This window comes from Brachycentrus maculatus, unplaced genomic scaffold (assembly GCF_059751285.1).
Source record: "Brachycentrus maculatus isolate JH-2025_06_01 unplaced genomic scaffold, ASM5975128v1 h1tg000259l, whole genome shotgun sequence".
Lineage (NCBI taxonomy): Eukaryota > Metazoa > Arthropoda > Insecta > Trichoptera > Brachycentridae > Brachycentrus > Brachycentrus maculatus.
In genome coordinates this window covers 858,314-876,686 of record NW_028281010.1, presented here as the reverse complement: position 1 = coordinate 876,686, position 18,373 = coordinate 858,314, and the positions used below count along the sequence as shown (strand labels likewise).

The 18,373-nt window shown below is 36.1% G+C and overlaps 1 protein-coding gene across 1 annotated transcript; it reads left to right on the top strand.

The window, feature by feature from the left end:
* Nucleotides 1-3,612: 3,612 nt before the first annotated feature.
* Dph2 (Diphthamide biosynthesis 2) lies at nt 3,613-16,259 on the top strand. The gene is made up of 6 exons (XM_088265936.1): nt 3,613-3,884; nt 7,270-7,382; nt 8,750-8,958; nt 10,428-10,640; nt 13,307-13,566; nt 14,908-16,259. Exons 1-6 carry the CDS (start codon nt 3,738-3,740, stop codon nt 15,364-15,366), a joined length of 1,401 nt encoding a protein of 466 aa, XP_088122062.1. The 5' UTR covers nt 3,613-3,737; the 3' UTR covers nt 15,367-16,259.
* Nucleotides 16,260-18,373: the final 2,114 nt, after the last annotated feature.

Here is an 18,373-nt window from a genome sequence, read left to right as displayed (position 1 = left end):
AATGTTGCCAGATAAGAGAATTTTAATTCATTTTTAATGTCGATTAAAATACCGGTAGGTACTGGGTGTGAGTTTTTTGTTGTTGATATTCCTATGACTAAAACGAGCTAACCACCGCACTTACAAACAAGTTCAAATTAATTTTATAAATTGAAATAACTTTGTAAAAATAATAACAATAATAAATAATAAAACCCTTATCCGCACCCCAATGGTGCATAGGGCACTGCGTCATATGAACGCAGTGTTATCTTGATCGTTTACACATGAAGGAAAGGTGATCAGCCCTCCGCTTCAGGTACCAGTCCAGGGTAATATTGAATAAATATTACAGTGAAAAAATCACTTATATTTATTTTACCCCCCTTGGGAATCGAACCCGGGACCTCCAGAAAGGTAGCCGAGCGTGCTGACCATTACGCTACGGAGGCGGACAAACCACTTATTATAACTACTTTTTTATTAATGCCAATCAATATTAATTAAAAAATATAATAAACATTAAAATACTCTCACCAAAAAACTTCCACACACTCCGTAAAAATCCTGAATGTATTTTTTTTAATGATTTTTACGGAATACGTGGAAGTTTTTTGGTGAGAGTGTTTTAATGTTTTTAATGTTTTTTAATTAATATAAACCCTGATGATGACAAGGTTCTTGTTGAAACCGGTTGGTTAAATTGTATTAATAAAAAGGTGGTTATAACAAAGTTATTTCATTTTATAAAGTTTATAAAATGTGCCACAAAGTATCTGCAGAAAACATTCAAGAAAAGTACATATTACTTTACAGGTTAAAAATGCCCCTGTGATTGTTGATATACATGAGTTTTTTTTAATTATGAAATATGAATACATAAAAATGCATAAAAATCATATCTTTTTACAAATGTTTCAGTAGTTAAGATAAGCGAATCATGTTCATAAAGACAGAATGGTTCGAAATTCCTCTTTTTTTAAAACTCCCCTCTACTCCTAAGAATATGTGAAACTATTCAGGTAATAATTTAATTAAACAAAAAATTGTTTTAGGAAACCACAACGTCCGTACAATTCTACTTTTGCATTATATTTGCTTGTGGGATGTTTTTCGAGATGGCAATCGTCTGTTATTTTGGAAATAATATTATTGAAGAGGTATGTAACAAATTCTATTGTATTTATTTATTGATTTGGCGTTTAATTTGTAGAACTCATGAAATATTAATTCTCTAAAATATGGCCATGTCAATAAATTCTTCCTTTCCCAGAAAATAAATATAAGTGTGCATACCTACATCCCCCATTAGCTACTGTTGTCTCCCATAAATTATTGCTGCACGTGTTAAAACTGTCACTTAGAATTGTATAGCTACATAAGGACCGTAGTCTATTTGATCTTCACATTCGTTTGATAATGCCCTAACAAGGCGAAACAATTGTCACAATATAATTTTTTACGTGTTTTTGTTAATAAAATACAACTGAGTAGACTCAAAAAATCTGTGTTTGATTTAAAATTAATACATAAATTCTATTGTGTTTGTAAATAACATGTTTTAAGGGAAACCTCGCAGACGAACCTAGTTAGAGAGTGTTATAAGGATTGGTTCCTGAAAGCAGTTGTAAAATGTCCTCTATCCGCTTTTGTGGGAACATATAGAACCCCAATTTTTCATCTTGCCTTGATGAAATTAACACAAACGTTGACCATGTATTTATCTAAGCAGTGCTCTGTACATTGAAAACAAAAATTAGTTTTATTTTTTCAGAGTTCCTTACTTCCTGATGCTATTTATAATAGCAATTGGATATCAGCTGACGTCTCATTTCGAAAATTGGTCTTGATTTTTATGGAAAACACCAAAAAACCGATTACTCTCTCAGCTGGAAAGTTTTTTTCAATTTCCTTACAAACATTCGTGAATGTAAGTTTTATGTATTTAAATATATTTTAAAGTGATACCACTTAACATTTAGTAATCATATAGTGTATTAGAAATTAAATGACTGGAAAGGAAAGTATGTAAATATAACTAAACACCCGGAAAGCGAAAAAAATATATTTTCCGGTTACATTTTGTAATTGCTGAAAATCAAGTGGACGATACCAGTTTCACAGTCAAATATTTACGCCAGTCAAGTTATCAATGAAATAAAGTAGTTATTTTATTAATTTATTTTCAAATGCTTATTGCAGGGCATATCGCGATGATTTTTACTTCCTAAATAAAAATAAGCTCTCTTTGGTCTACAAAGCATTCATATGACATCGCTTTTAGCTGAAAATGCACATTTTTTTAAATTGCAAAACTATTTTTTTTCCAGATCGTCAAGTCATCATATTCTTATTACGCTATTCTCAAAGGGATAAGTGGAAAATAAAAAGAGATATTACAATTTTCTTTAAAAAATCACAGTTTGATGAGTGAAAATGCACCAAGAGTTATATATGTATAAGAAATAATAATCAAATAAATGTTAACGTGTAAAGTCTATCTAACAAGATTTTCAAAATTATTTTTCTCTTCTGGTGTTATAAAGTGAGCTTTATGTGTTTACATATAATAAAAATAATTAAGCAGTTATATTTTAATAATAGCATGCATTTCCAATATTTTAGTATTAATTTATTTTGCTAGAAAATATCCATAATAGCACCTCACCTGTTGCTTTGAACGTGTTTCCAAAATCATATGTATCAAGTACACGAGTGAAATCTAGTCAAATCACCTAATATCAAAGGGACTGTTGTATAGTAGTACGGGTGTTCAACACCGAGTCTTCTTTTAAGCTTAGCATTAAACCATACTGTTTACTGTATTATTTATATTATATACCCACAAACAGGCTATGTCTAAAGGGAATTTTTGTTAATGTAAAATTTATAAAAATAAATATGTTCATGAACTGTAAAGTAATAAATGTAAACAAAAATAAATTTATAAATCCTCTCAATATAGTGTCTTATTGCTTTCCCATATTCAGAAGTGTTCTTCGCCTAGCGCTTCTTCCATTCCTATACCCAAAAATCAGCAACAAAAGACTGATTTTTGTGCATAGGAATCCATTCCTGTATTCAATGTATTCAATGTATTCCAATACATTCTTCTCTTTATGTTTAAAGTTACAATAATTTCCTATAATTTAGAGAGTGAAAATTCTACGCTAAAACACTCGCGAAATTATCCCCAATTATTATTACTATGCTATTATCTAACGATAGAGAAAATACCACGTTTATGTGATGCAGTACCCTATGCACCATCGGGCGTGGACGAAGATTTTAAGAATTATTATGCACTACATACTTGCAGAGGAAGACCGAAGAAAACCTGGCACAATCAGGTATGTCAAATACTTGAAAGCAGCCGGGTCAGGAGTCGTAATAATCGTCAGATATGTATGAGGAGATGCATGAATGTAGAAGAGGCGAAGAATGTTTGCAAAGATAGAGTGGTGTGGAGTTCGATTCTATCTGCCTACCCCTGCGGAAGCGACGTGATATACTTGGATGCGAATAGGGCCTAGAAGAGGAATTGGGTACCTACCTAGGAGAAGATGTGTACCGATCTATATACTGCATATATTTTACAGCCATAATCCATACACGTTCATGGTTGACATTTGACTTTTCTACTCTCCACAAACGTCAAACTCGCTGTCATCCGAGTGCTACGTGAGAAACCGAGCATCGCCAATGTCGTCGTTCGTTCGTTAATTTTGTAACTAAAAGACTAATTGTTTTGATCGAAAATGAACTTTGCTACCCCCGCGGAGTCGTGTATCGAGCGGACCATCGATATCGGCGGGAAAATAACACAAATCCCCTGTGAAAATATCGAAGACAATTATGACATAAAGAATACCGTAAAATGGATACAAGACAACAACTTTCAACGGGTAAGAGTCGATTTGTTTAAGTTAAATATTTTTTGTTTGTTTTTAATACGTTTCTTTTTAAAATGCTATTTATTTGTTAATTATCTGTAAACTTACAGCTGATTTAAAGGTTAAAGATATTTATTTTTATCGGAATAAAATATTTCAACACGTGCTTTATAAACGATAAAATGTAGACGTCATTTGTTTATTGTTTTGTTTTAGTATCGGAAAGTTTTTATCACAATTGTATATACATTTGTAATCAAAACTTATTTAACCTTTAACCGCGTTCACTTTGTTCCTGAGAGACGCCCGTGCGCGGCGGTATTTCGCCGTTTTTTAAATGATTACTTTACTTTTATCATGTATTTAGTTAAGAAACGATTTATTTTCCTAAACAAAAACGTTCAATGGGATTCATTGTGCCTTTTTGGTACTCTATAATACACTTGTGTCACATTATTCTTGAAATATATCGTAATATAAACAAATAAGATCGTAACATAAATAAATCAAAGCACGCATCGTGTGTCACTCTTACCCACTGGCGATGCGTAGCGTCGAGAGTGAGACAGATATAGGGTATGATTGTGGCGCGAACTAATTACCGACCCGCAAGAAAAATCAGGGATCTGTTCTTTTATTTATCCTTGTGATGTTACAAATTATTAGTCAGATATTTCAACAGATGTCATAAGGCCAAGGATTGACGTATTATTTTATCCAAAGTTCCACACCATGAAAAAATCCCTCCAAGTTGAACTGAGGTTCGAAACTTGGAGCAAAGTAAAAACACAAACGGTTATGTCAGCCGCGTACAGGGAATGTTTTGTGAAAACACATACGGTTATGCGAGCCGCGTGGATCCGGTTAATAATTTAATTAGGATATATCGACGGCCCCTACGTAAAGTACTCTATCTGCAAATCTGTTACTTTACAGGAGAGAGCTTACAAGATTTTTACAACATATTTTTTATTAATTAACGGTTTTATCTGAAATTCTAAACTAGTATTATATATTAAAAAACACAATAAAATAATGTATTAAATCATTTTAAAACTTTATGCTTTGTCAAAATTAAGTAGTTAGCGTTTTAGGAGTTCAGTTCATTTCGAAAATTCGATGTAGATAGCGTCTTATATACCTGTAAACTGGGCTTAATTTTTGTTTTTTTTTTCAGATTTGTATATAACAGTCAGTTTATAACATACCAAATATCTGAAAATTGTCAAAATGTAGTTAGAGCAATTTACGTAGGGCACGTCGATATATTCCGTGTGATTTTTCAATAAGTGTCGGGCTGTGGTCCCGTGGTTAGTGTCCCGGACTCTTGAGTCAGAGTTTCTCGGTTCGAACCCACTCTACCACAATTTTATACCTATTTCTAATAATGACCCGCTTAGGCTCACAGAAATAGTATGAAATAGAAGTACTTAACCCGTAAGCTGCGGATCGCATCTATTGTCGTTTTTTTATAGAAGTACCGTTGACTGCGGATCGCATGCATAGTCGTTTTTCCACTTTACGTACTTATATCAACACCTATGGATAATTTTTTGCACTTAAATTTGGTTCGAGGCATGGATGAATTAGTTCTCTTTGATTTATTGTCATAAAATATCAAAATTATTTTAATTTAGTGTCAACTTTATTGTGAATACTTCCGGTCGGCTCGTGCTCCGCAGATACGAATGTTAGGGATCTGGGCGTTAGATTTGTGAGCACCCTGACATTTCACCATCACATAGAGGCAGTCAGTGGTAATGCATTCAAAATGCTAGGATTTGTTCTGCGTACTGCCAGGGTTTTCCAAAATACCCGCGTGCTGAGAACTCTTTATAACTCCTCGGTGCGAAGTAGACCGAGAGTGGCTCCATGATCTGGGGGCCACACGAGCTTAAGTACTCTCTTATGGTAGAGAAAGTCCAAAAGAAGTTTTTGAGGTATCTCTACATGAGAGAGTACGGCTATTATCCTCGGCTCTACCCGACCCAGTTTCTCCAGGGTATGCTTGGCTACAATAGTTTCTGCTCAATAAAAAGCTTCTCAACATCTCACCAATAGATGTCTCTAGTGAAGTTCTAGTGATTCAAGAACAAGGTTTCTAAATTGGTTCATATATATACATAGAACTTCCAAGAATTTGAGTAGTGTGGTTGTCAATAATGGGTAGAATTGGTGAATGTTACACGTGTGTAAAGTGATCACTTAAACCAGCCTATGACGGTCGTCAGCCCCGTAAATGCCCAGACTTCCATATTCTTCTTCATCTTTGATGAGATGTCAAAAATAATAAATTATATATCCATGAAAAAACGCGCCAGAACGCGGTTCCACCGCGTTACAAGGAAAAAAAAGGAAATGTATATATATTCTGTAATAGCCAATGTCTGTACACGACGGATTCTCCAGTTATTTGGATACATTGCGCGTGGTAATGAGGATAGCCTGGAACGACTGGTTGAGATGGGTAGCCTGGAGGGGCAGAGAGGTAGAGGAAGATCCCCACACGATGGACCGATGGAGTTAAGGCAGCAGCAGGCACCTCGGTGGTTGCAGCTACGTGCAGCGCAGGCAAGGGATAACTGGAGAACAGTCATTTCTCCCACAAGGGTCACAACCCTCAGTAATGAGGAGAAAGACGGAGAAGAGGGTTATATCATAGTCATACAGGAGAAAATGACCAAGTGCATTTTTTTTCCAAAAACATGATCATTCGACTATTTGGTATCTTACTAGCTTAATATTGCCCTGTAAAAATCCCAAAGGATTTTAAACTTGGAAGTATAATATATTGACTTGGTAAAAATGACTAACTGCATTGGTGTTTATTTTGTTGCCAAGCAAAAGTGACTTAAATGGCCCTCCTGAACATTTTACATTATGTTAGTTGGTCACTTTCTCCTGTATGACTACGATATATAATCGCTCACTCCTTTCAAGAACGTCATAAATCAAAAAACTTGATTTTTCAGGAGAATGTTTTTAATGTTTAAAAATATAATACAATGTATTAAAAATAAATATCAAGCCACTTATTGAACTTTTTACTGTGCAACAGATCTTTTTAGGTAAAACCTGAAGGTTTTTTTCTCTGTTTTTAAAATATTTAGGATATTTAAAAAAATATATTAAACAATACCTTTTCTTCAAAATGCAAAAACAACACTTTCTGTCCTGTAGCGGGTAAATATTAAGTTAAAAACATGCCGCTTTTGCTGGGATATAGCACATTTTCTGGGCATTCCCAAAACATGCACAACTGAAAATGGACAACTTTTGATTTATGACGTTCTTGAAAGGAGTGAACGATATATCACCTGTAGGGAAAAATTAGTTTTTTAAACATAGATTTGGACACTATCAAAATATGTTAATATTATTATCACCTTTTTTTTAGATTTGCCTTCAATTTCCCGATAGTCTGCTGGGAGACAGTGTTGAAATTTCCAAAAAATTAAAATCGGCATTAAATAAAGAAATATTTATTTTGGCAGATACTTCTTATAACAGGTAAATATTTTTATTTATTTTTTATTTTTTTTTATTTAATTATTTTTTTAAATTTTTTATTTTTATTTATTTTTTTTTATTTTTTATTTTTTGACATCTCATCAAAGATGAAGAAGAATATGGAAGTCTGGGCATTTACGGGGCTGACGACCGTCATCGGCTGGTTTAAGTGATCGCTTTACACACGTGTAACATTCACCAATTCTACCCATTATTGACAACCACACTACTCAAATTCTTGGAAGTTCTGTATATATGAAACAATTTAGAAACCTTGTTTTTGAATCACTAGAACTTTACTAGAGACATCTATTGGTGAGATGTAAAGAAGCTTTTTTTTATTAAGCAGAAACTCATGAAAATTATGAAAATAACTCCTGTAATTGGAGATAATCCAGATTTTGTGAACAAGTATTTGGACATACTCAAAATGTTGTAACCAATATATACTTATATGTAATTAAAAAGTAACTTTGTCTTAAAATCACGATAAATATTTTATTATAACTTAATTCTAATGTCTACCGGTTTCCAAGCTAACCCTTATCCACACCCGATGATGCATAGGGCACTGGATCATAAACGCAGTGTTATCTAGATCGTTAACACATGAAGGAAAGGTGATCAGCCCTCCGCTTCCGGTACCAGTCCACGGTAATATGGAATAAATATTACAGTGAAAACATTACTTATATTTATTTGACCCCTCTGGGAATCGAACCCTCCAGAACGGTACCCGAGCGTGCTGACCATTACACTACCGAGGCAGACAAATATATATATATATATATATATATATATATATATATATATATATATATATATATATATATATATATAACTTAACTTTAACTTTTTACCTAGAATTTAAAATATATTAATTATTAGATTAAAACCAATATTTTTAGCTTTTCCACTTTATTTTATTTGACCAGCGACCGGGTTTCGTCGTTACCGACATCATCAGACTGGTAGAATTTATGTCGGCAACATATCTACATAACCACATTCCTTTATATATATATATATATATATATATATATATATATATATATATATATATATATATATATATATATCGTAGTCGTACAGGAGAAAGTGACCAACTACCAAAACGTAAAATGCTCAGGAGGGCTATTTAAGTCACTATTGCTTGGCAACAAAATAAACATCAATGCAGTTAGTCATTTTCAACAAATCAATATATTATACTTCCAAGTTTAAAATCCTTTGGGATGTTTTTCAGGGCAATATTAAGCTAGTAAGATATCAAATAGTCAATGATCACGTTTTTGTAAAACAATGCACTTGGTCACTTTCTCCTGTATGACTGCGATATATGCATTGTATAATGCATTTTTTTGCAGTTGTTGCGTAGATGAGGTTGCAGCCAAGCACATTGATTCCGATGCTATAATCCACTACGGGCACAGCTGCCTGGCGCCTACCGACTTCCCGGTATTCCATGTTTATCCCAAATCACCCCTAGACTTGGATCTCGTCTTAGACTCGCTCAAGAAAATAGACAGCCCCGACATTGTCATATTCTACGATGTTTCCCTGGAACACTTACGAGGTACGTAATAATACTAAAATATTTGTATACAAGTCGAATCTCTTTGCAGGGAATACCGAACCAACAAAATTTCCAGTATAACAAATCTGCAATTCGTCCCCGTAAAACTTCCATATAAAATGTACTGAACCAAAATACAATGTAGCAGCGCGGATCTCAGAATAACGAACTTTTTTTTTTCAAAATTTTCAAATGATGTTACAATTCCTTTTAAAACATTGAGAAGTCCAAAAGAAAATTTCCGACTTTTTTTTTATCGAAAATTTAAAACCTATTTGAACTTTTTAATTCACTTTTCTTTCATTGCTTATAAATTTATTTTTTCCAATAAAGTTTCACAGTTTCATTTCTGTTGTCCTGTAGCAGGTAGGCACCTATATTGTATCGGTCACTGGCCGGAAGATCAGGTGTAGTGTAACAGTAATAACTAATTTTAATTTTCTAATAAGAGTGGGTATAATATAGCTACTACTACTACTACTACTACTACTACTACCATCATGCCGTTTCCCCGCAGGGGTAGGCAGAGAGGATGGAACGCCACACTCTTCTGTCCTGACATACACTCCTCGCCTCCTTCACATCCATACATCTAGTCATACATGCCCTCCGATTACGCAGACTTTTGACACCGCCAGATTTTAGGTTTTGATTGATCTGATCGTGCCAAGTCTTTTTCGGTCGTCCACGTTCTGTTTTCCCTCTCACATTCGCCACATATATTTTTTTAGTCATTCTCTCGCTATCCATTCGCTCCACATGTCCATACCACCGCAAAGAACTCTTCCTAATCTTTTCAATTATTCCTCGTTCAGCCTTACATTCCTTTCTTATGGTATAATAGGGGTATAATATAGCGATAAAATAAATTCAAAATGTGTCATATCCAATACATCCAGTGTAACGAATTTTCATTATAGCGAAATATTTTTTTGATCCCATGAAGTTCGTAATACTGTACCGAGATTTGACCTGTATAACCACTCACCAAGATTTTTATGTCTACCGGTTTCGAGACGGTCTCTTCGTCAGGACAATCACTGCTACAGCATGCAAACAATACTACCCTTCACCACCATAGCACCATTGAAACATTTAAAACTTTGTAATTCTAATAAATAAATACAATTTACTAGACTCTAAAAATCAGTGTTTGATTTTAATATTTAATATATAATTTTTTTTTTAAATATATAAAAAAACATGGCAAAATCAGGTATGCCAAATACTTGAATGTGATCAGGTTAGGAGTCGTAACAATCAGCGATAGTATGAAGAGATGCATGAACGTGGAAGAGGCGAAGAATGTTTTCAAAGCCAGAGTGGTGTGGCGTTCTATTCTCTCTGCCTACCCCTGTGGTGAAGCGGCGTGATGGTTAATAAGTTAGCTAGTTATATATAAATTAAAATGGAGTTCTACAAATTAAACGCCAAATCTATTAATAAATGTGTATTTTTTCTTTGTTTAGAGCCACTGTGCCGCAAGATCTTCGATGCGTTACCAGACGCCAGAATCGGAGTTCTACCTGAATCGAATAATTCCAAAGGATCCACCGTATTTGGAAGGACAATCATAGACCTGAATGGTCCCAAATTAGACACTGAAATTTATCACAGTTCCCATCTGTTTTTCATTGGCAGTGCCGGACCCGCACTGTTCAACATGGCGGTGTGTTCCAGAGGTATGTACGGGCTATATGTGCTGCTCCTCTCTTCCGTTGTTAACACATTCGTTACTGTGAAGCTTTTAAACCTTGCCCTTAACCGGATCCACGCGGCTCGCATAACCGTATGTGTTTTAACAAAACATGCCCCATACGCGGCTGACATAACCGTTTGTGTTTTTACATTGCTCCAAGTTTCGAACCTCAGTTCAACTTAGAGGGATTTTTTCATGGTGTGGAACTTTGGATAAAATAATACATCAATCCTTGGCCTTAGGACATCTGTTGAAATATTTGACTAATAATTTGTAACATCACAAGGATAAATAAAAGAACAGATCCCTGATTTTTCTTGCGGTCGGTAATTAGTCCGCGCCATAATCATGCCCTATATCTGTCTCACTCTCGACGCTACGCATCGCCAGTGGGTAAGAGCGACACACGATGCGTGCTTTGATTTATTTATGTTACGATCTAATTTGTTTATATTACGATATATTTCAAGAATAATGTGACACGAGTGTATTATAGAGTACCAAAAAGGCACAATGAATCCCATTGAACGTTTTTGTTTAGGAAAATAAATCGTTTCTTAACTAAATACATGATAAAAGTAATCATTTAAAAAACGGCAAAATACCGCCGCGTACGGGCGTCTCTTACGAACAAAGTTAACGCGGTTAAAAGGTTAAGCTGCTTGTGCACTACACGGAATTTTACCGTCCGGTAGTCCGGTTTTCAAAAATGAAAGTGACTACAACAGTTTAGCGCATTTTCAGTAGCCGGGCCAGATTTTAAAAATGAGATTTCCTACCGGGCCGTAATTTATTTTATTTGATTACAAGATACACAAACTTATTTGCGTGTTTAGCCTCGTAATGCCGTTTAATGTTATACTTTTTCAAGGTAGAAACAGAATCATTGCATATCAGGCATGTTGGCTTTGTTTTAAATTCCACGAAAAAATAGTTCACAGTCATCTAAAAACTTCAGTTCTTTTGTTACTATTCTTTTTCAATGCCATTATGGGTTTTGAAATTATCACGATAGTGAATTACTCCCATATATGGGATATAATACGAACTACGCATGACAGAATGTTCTTTTGCTGGTTTTGTGTATTTATTTTTTATAACCCTTATCCCCACCTAATGGTGCATAGGGCACTGCATCAATTTGACGCAGTGTTATCTTGATCATCACTTACATGAAAGCAAGGTGATCACTCTTGCGCTTCAGGAACCAGTCCAGGGTAATATTAAATAAATATTACAGTGTTAAGTCACTAATATTTATTTTCACCCTCCCCCCTGGGAATCGAACCCGGGACCTCCAGCACGGTAGCTAAACACGCTGACCATTACACCACGGAGGCGGACAAACTTATACTTATATACTTTAGTATACTTTACTTGTATACTTTAGTATACACGGTTTTGTGTATAATAAAGGAAAAAAAAAATTGTGATATGCTCCGCGGGCCGCAAGTAGACACCCGGCGGGCCGCATGCGGGCTGCGGGTTGGCTACCCTTGGTTTAGCGTGATCGAATTTACACGCAACGAATTTTATGCGTGTTCACGCACTCATCTGAAGAAAAATGGACAAAAACACAAGCCAATCATCCGTTTTATATGCTAACTGACGTGCCAGACGATAAAATTTCATGTAATTCCGTGTAGTGGACAAACGCCCTTACGGTGCTAAAAAACTTCCGCGTGCAACGGTGATATGTATTTTGTACACCATATCAAAATGTAGTTTAAAAACGGTAAAACTGTGAATATTCCCAAATGTAGCTTTTATAGACCATAGTTGAAGTTGATATGTAACAATTTTGTTATGTTAGCTCTGGTAAGTGAGAAAAAAATACATCGCAAGTAGCCGCAATACCTGGTGTAGCGGCATGACCGCCGCGTATGACGATCTGCGCACCACTGGTGCAACTTAACACGCCGGGACATGCGCGTATACGCAAAGTGCGGCACGCACACACTGAGAAAGGTTTATGTATTGGTGATTCTATCCCCGATTTTTTCAATAATTATTTATTTCCGTCGCTGCAAATGAATAACTTCATATTATAATACTTTAATGTAATACATAATTATACTACGGAGCATTACAAAAATTGTGAGCCCGTATCTATATTTTATATTGATATTCTCATTTCTAAAGTTGAGTTGTAGTAAATACATATCACCGGGAGAGGAAGGTTAAAGAAATGTAATTTGTCACAGGCGATATTTTTAGAGTTCAAAGGTTGTCAATGTGATAGATATAAATATAAATAAAAACATTATCTACGTAATAAAAGGTTTCTTCATTCCAGCATGGATGGCTTCATGGATTGTGAATTCACATGTACTGTATCGCGAGATTGATCAATATATCATCCTCGGAGGGCCACTACTGGACTCTGAAAAGGTGAACCTCCTACCATCAAGGCAGGTCGTGAGCTATACGACACAGGTCTTGAGGGTGAGCTATGATACAGAGGGAGGTCGCAATATACCTAATATGGCGCAGCGACATAAAGGGTGCAAGTTATCTTGACATGATGTACATAATTATCATATCCTGTCACCAGCGGTCCGCAGGCGTAAATAATACCCATCCAAAATGTGCCCCTCTCCGAACCGCTCCTGTTTCCGTTGCATAATTTCGAATTACCTCCGTTTCCAGCGCAACAGCTGCACCACTTCGACCCTGGTTCCGGAATCGCCTCCCCGTACTCGGAGAGCCGGTGGTTCAAGCGTCGCCGCTACCTGGTGGAGCGCTGCCGCGACGCCGCCAGCGTCGGCGTGCTGGTGTGCACCCTGGCCGTGCGGCACCACGCGCAGATGGCGCGCCACCTCAAGCGGCTGGTGCGCGCCAGCGGCAAGCGGTGCTACACGCTCACCGTGGGCAAGCCCAACGTCGCCAAGCTGGCCAACCTGTCCGAGGTACGCCGAAATCTTCACATTTATAACATCTTCAGTGTGTCCAAATGCTTGTTCACAAATCTGTGAATCCAATTAACCTTTCCGGGAGTACAAAAATTGATGTCCGACTTTCTCTGGGGAGTGGGTTTTTTTTACATTAATTTTTTTTTTCATTAAATCGATGTATTATGATGATTTTAATTTTTTTTTCCTTGGGTGTCAAGGGATCTTGCATCCCTTATGTCACCGCGACCATGTTAAGTCTATTGTGACTTCCCTGTGTTTTACAGCTCACTGCCAAGACCTACATGAGTCATGTAACTCGCGACCTGTCTTGGTGGTAGGAGCTTCACCTTCTCGGAGTCCAGTAGAGGTCCTCCGAGGATGTGACTTGGTTTGTGAGCGAGTGCGTCACAATTACGATGATAGAAATTTTGTTAAAATAATTTTTAAAAAAAACGCCTTTTCGAAATATTTTTCAATTATGACAAAATTACACACAAATATCCACAGATGTCATTGCTATACAAGTTACATCATACTAACTGACAGATGGACTTCAACGTTTATTAACGTCCATACTCCTTTGAGGAAAATTTGCACTGACATTCATTTACGTCCATACTCCCGGGCAGGTCAAAGGAGTTATTTTTCATATTATTTTTGACATCTCAACATTCATTCATTAAAACCCTTATCCGCACCCTATGGTGCATAGGGCACTGCATCATATAAACGCAGTGTTATCATTAACACATGAAAGAAAGGTGATCAGCCCTCCGCTTCAGGTACCAGTACAGGGTTTTATATTGAATAAATATTGCAGTGCGAAAATTACTATTTGCCCCCCCCCTGGGAATCGAACCCGGGACCTCCAGTATGGCAGCCGAGCGTGCTGACCATTACGCTACCGAGGCGGACAATATCTCTATGTTGCATCTTAACATAGATGAAGAAAAATATGGAGGACAGAGAGAGACTAAGATTTTAAGAAATAGTGCTATTTACCGAGTAAAATTTAAATTAAAAATGGATAAATATTATTACACAGTGACTGCTGAGTCAGCCTCCAAAATGTAATGGCCAGTACGCTTGGCTACCGTACTGGAGGTCCCTGGTTCGATTCCCAGGGAGGGGGGCCAAGTAAATATAAGTGATTTATTCACTTTACTATTTATTCAATATTACCCTGGACTGGTACCTGAAGCTGAAGGGCTGATCACCTTTCCTTCGTGTTCGAATGATCAAGATAATGCTGTGTTTATATAATGCAGTGCCCTATGCACCATTGTGGTATGGATAAGGGTTTGAAGATGAAGAAGAAGACTGCTGAGTCAAATTATAAAATGTTTTTCTCTTCAGATTCAGATTTTCGTGCTGGTGGCGTGTCCCGAAAACGAGCTGTACTCTTGCAAGGACTTCTTGAGTCCGATCATATATCCGTACGAGTTAGAGCTGGCCCTGAACCCCAACCGGGATCAGTTCCAGACCGACTACTCGACGGACTTCAGCGACCTCCTCCCGGGAGGCCGGAGCCACTGCGACGAGACACCAACGGAAGCCCGGACTCCCGATGTAAGCCTAATCACCGGGAAAATGCGAGATCTGAGTGCCAATTTGCCGGAGGTTGTCCCGGAGGACTCGGGGAGACTGGACAGCGTCAGGAAGGAGGATTGGGCCGTCGCGGAGCTAGGCATAGGCAGTGGAATGAGCGGGAGGTCGTGGAAAGGGTTGGAACAGGATTTGGGCCGGACCAAAGTGGAATTGGCAGTCGAGGGGAGGTCGGGAATCGCGAGCGGATACAAAGGAGAGTTGTTTTGATATCGAATCCGTGATATGATGACATGAGACCTCTGTCCTTCACTGCTTGCGGCCAGTTTCTACCCCCCACAGTGACTATGTCGTTGGATCGTCTCTTTTAAGGTCTTCTGACGCCCCTTTTGTTCTCCCAAGGTCTCCATCTTCAAAACCATAGATTTACACATTTCAGGCACTATTTTTTTTACGCTGGCGTACAATAAAGTTCCCGCGCCAATCTCTCTAATTTTATTTATATCGCTATTTCTTTGAAAATAATTTTAATGTTTTGATAAAAATTTCTAAAATACATACTGAGATGCACTTGTGAATATTTATGGCGGTCCTCTTTTGGTTTATAATATTAATATAAAAACATTATTCCTTTGAAATGAGGCTGGCGCTAACTAACTAACCATCACGCCGCTTCCCGCAGGGGTAGGCAGAGAGAATAGAGCGCCACACCACTCTGTCCTTGCAAACATTCTTCGCTTCTTCTCAATCTCCTCATACATACCCGCCGATTGTTACGACTCCTAACCTGACCACTTTCAAGTATTTGTCATACCTGATCGTGCCATGTTTTTCTCGGTCTTCCTCTGCTTCTTTTCCCGCTAACATTTGCCTCATAAATTTGTTTTACCGTTCTTTCTTCACTCATTCGTTCTACATGTCCAAACCATCTCAACACACCTTTCTTGATTTTATCGATAATGCTTGTCTCAGCTTTGCATTCCTTCCTTATTTCACTATTCGCACATCTATCATACATCGTTTTGTTACACATTCTTCTGAGAGATCGCATTTCGACTGCATTCAGTCTACTTTCATCCTTCTTCTGGCGCAGTAGCTGAAAATACCCTTCCCGTCATTAAGCATCAATTGACCAGGTAGAGATACTTTTTTGTTTATATATATATATATATATATATATATATATATATATATATATATATATATATATATGTATATATATGTAAATATATATATATATATATATATATATATATATATATATATATATATATATATATATATATATATATATATATATTTACATATATGTGTGTGTAAATGTATAATGATATACATTTAAGCTAATGATATTTTATTTATTAGTACTTATTTTTTATTGAAATAAATGTTTTATTATTATTAAAAAAATGTTTTCATTTATATCCGACTTTCTATAGGGAGTGGGTTATTTTTTACATTAAATATGTATTTTTTTAAATAAAATCCTTGTATTATGAAGATAGAATAAATGAAAAATAAATCTCACCATCTCTAGGTTATATTTTATGACAAAGTTAAATACAAATATCCACAGATGTCATTGCTATACAAGTTACATCAAACCAACGGACAGAAGGACTTGGACGTTCATTAACGTGGATACCCCTTTGAGGAAAATTCGCACCGACATTTATTTACATCCATACTCCCGGACAGGTCAAGGTGTTGACTGTTTTTTATGTTACTATCCACCTGTAGATGAAAACATCTGTAGTTTTCGAAACTAGCTGTGTGTAATGACATAAAACTCATTAAGTGATATTATAATAAAATAATAATAATAAAACCCTTATCCGCACCCCAATGGTGCATAGGGCACTGTGTCTTATAAACGCAGTGTTATCATGATCGTTTGTTTTACTTATGAAGGAAAGGTGATCAGCCCTCCGCTTCAGGTACCAGTCCATGGTAATATTTAATAAATATTACAGTGAAAAAATCACTATTATTTATTTTTACCCCCCTTGGGAATCGAACCCGGGATCTCCAGAACGGTAGCCGAGCGTGCTGACCATTACACAACGGAGGCGGACAGAATATTATACAAATGGGCAGTGATATTATAAAAATGTTTCAATTTATTATTTTGAAATAATCAATCTTTTAAAATTATAAATAAAACACTTGTTTTTTACCGCTTGACTAATGTATAAAGGCAACTAGCCGTAACTCAAGTTGCGGCTGTTTGGCGTAACACGGCCCAAAGCATTCTTATAACCGACCTCTATCATATACAATCACAGATTTTGCTCCATCTCTTTTCTTTACCGAGATATTCAGTATCCAAATAGCCGCAAAATTGTATTAATTTGATACATCGCTCACTCCTTTCAACAACGTCATAAATCAAAAAACTTGATTTTTCAGGAGAACGTTTTTAAAGTTTAAAAATAAAACACAATGTATGAAAAATAAATATCAAGCCACTTATTGAACTTTTTATTGTGCAACAGATCTTTTTAGGTAAAACCTGAAGGTTTTTTCTCCATTTGAAAAATATTAAGTATATTTAAAAAAATAATTAAACAATACCTTTTCTTCAAAATGCAAAAACAACACTTTCTACCCTGTAGCGGGTAGATATTAAGTTAAAAATATGCCTCTTTTGCTGGGATATAGTACATTTTCTGGGCATTCTGAAAACATGCACAACTGAAAATTGTCAATTTTTGATTTATGACGTTCTTGAAAGGAGAAAGCGACATGTGTTGGCAAAAAGCATCATTTTAAGTTAACTATAAACTTGTTTATCTCAAAACTACTGGTTTTAACTTGCGGCTATTTGCCTTTTCACATGAGTTGAGTATTATATCATTGCGACTAGTTTTGGAATTTCAAACTGGGATGGAGCTAGGAAGAAGACTGGTTTTAAAACGGTGAGTCTTTAGCCTTCCCCTCCCGGTGATATGTATTTACTACAACTCCACTTTAAAAATGAGAATATCAATATAAAATATAATAGATACGGGCTCACAATTTTTGTATTCCTCCGTAATATAATCATGTATTACATAAAATACTAATAGTATTATAATAATAAAATAATAATAGTATTACGTAATATAATCATGTATTTTGTCCGCCTCTGTAGTGTAATGGTCAGCACGCTCGGCTACCGTTCTGGAGGTCCCGGGTTCGATTCCCAGGGGGGTCAAATAAATATAAGTGATTTTTTCACTGTAATATTTATTCAATATTACCCTGGACTGGTACCTGAAGCGGAGGGCTGATCGCC

What these genes read in the sequence shown, in the direction of transcription:
- Dph2 (XM_088265936.1), top strand. Translation starts at nt 3,738, where the DNA reads ATGAACTTTGCTACCCCCGCGGAGTCGTGTATCGAGCGGACCATCGAT. An exon ending in CATGGCGGTGTGTTCCAGAG is followed by an intron (nt 10,641 to 13,306) that starts GTATGTACGGGC and finishes CTCCGTTTCCAG; the next exon opens with CGCAACAGCTGCACCACTTC. An exon ending in AGCTGGCCAACCTGTCCGAG is followed by an intron (nt 13,567 to 14,907) that starts GTACGCCGAAAT and finishes TTTTCTCTTCAG; the next exon opens with ATTCAGATTTTCGTGCTGGT.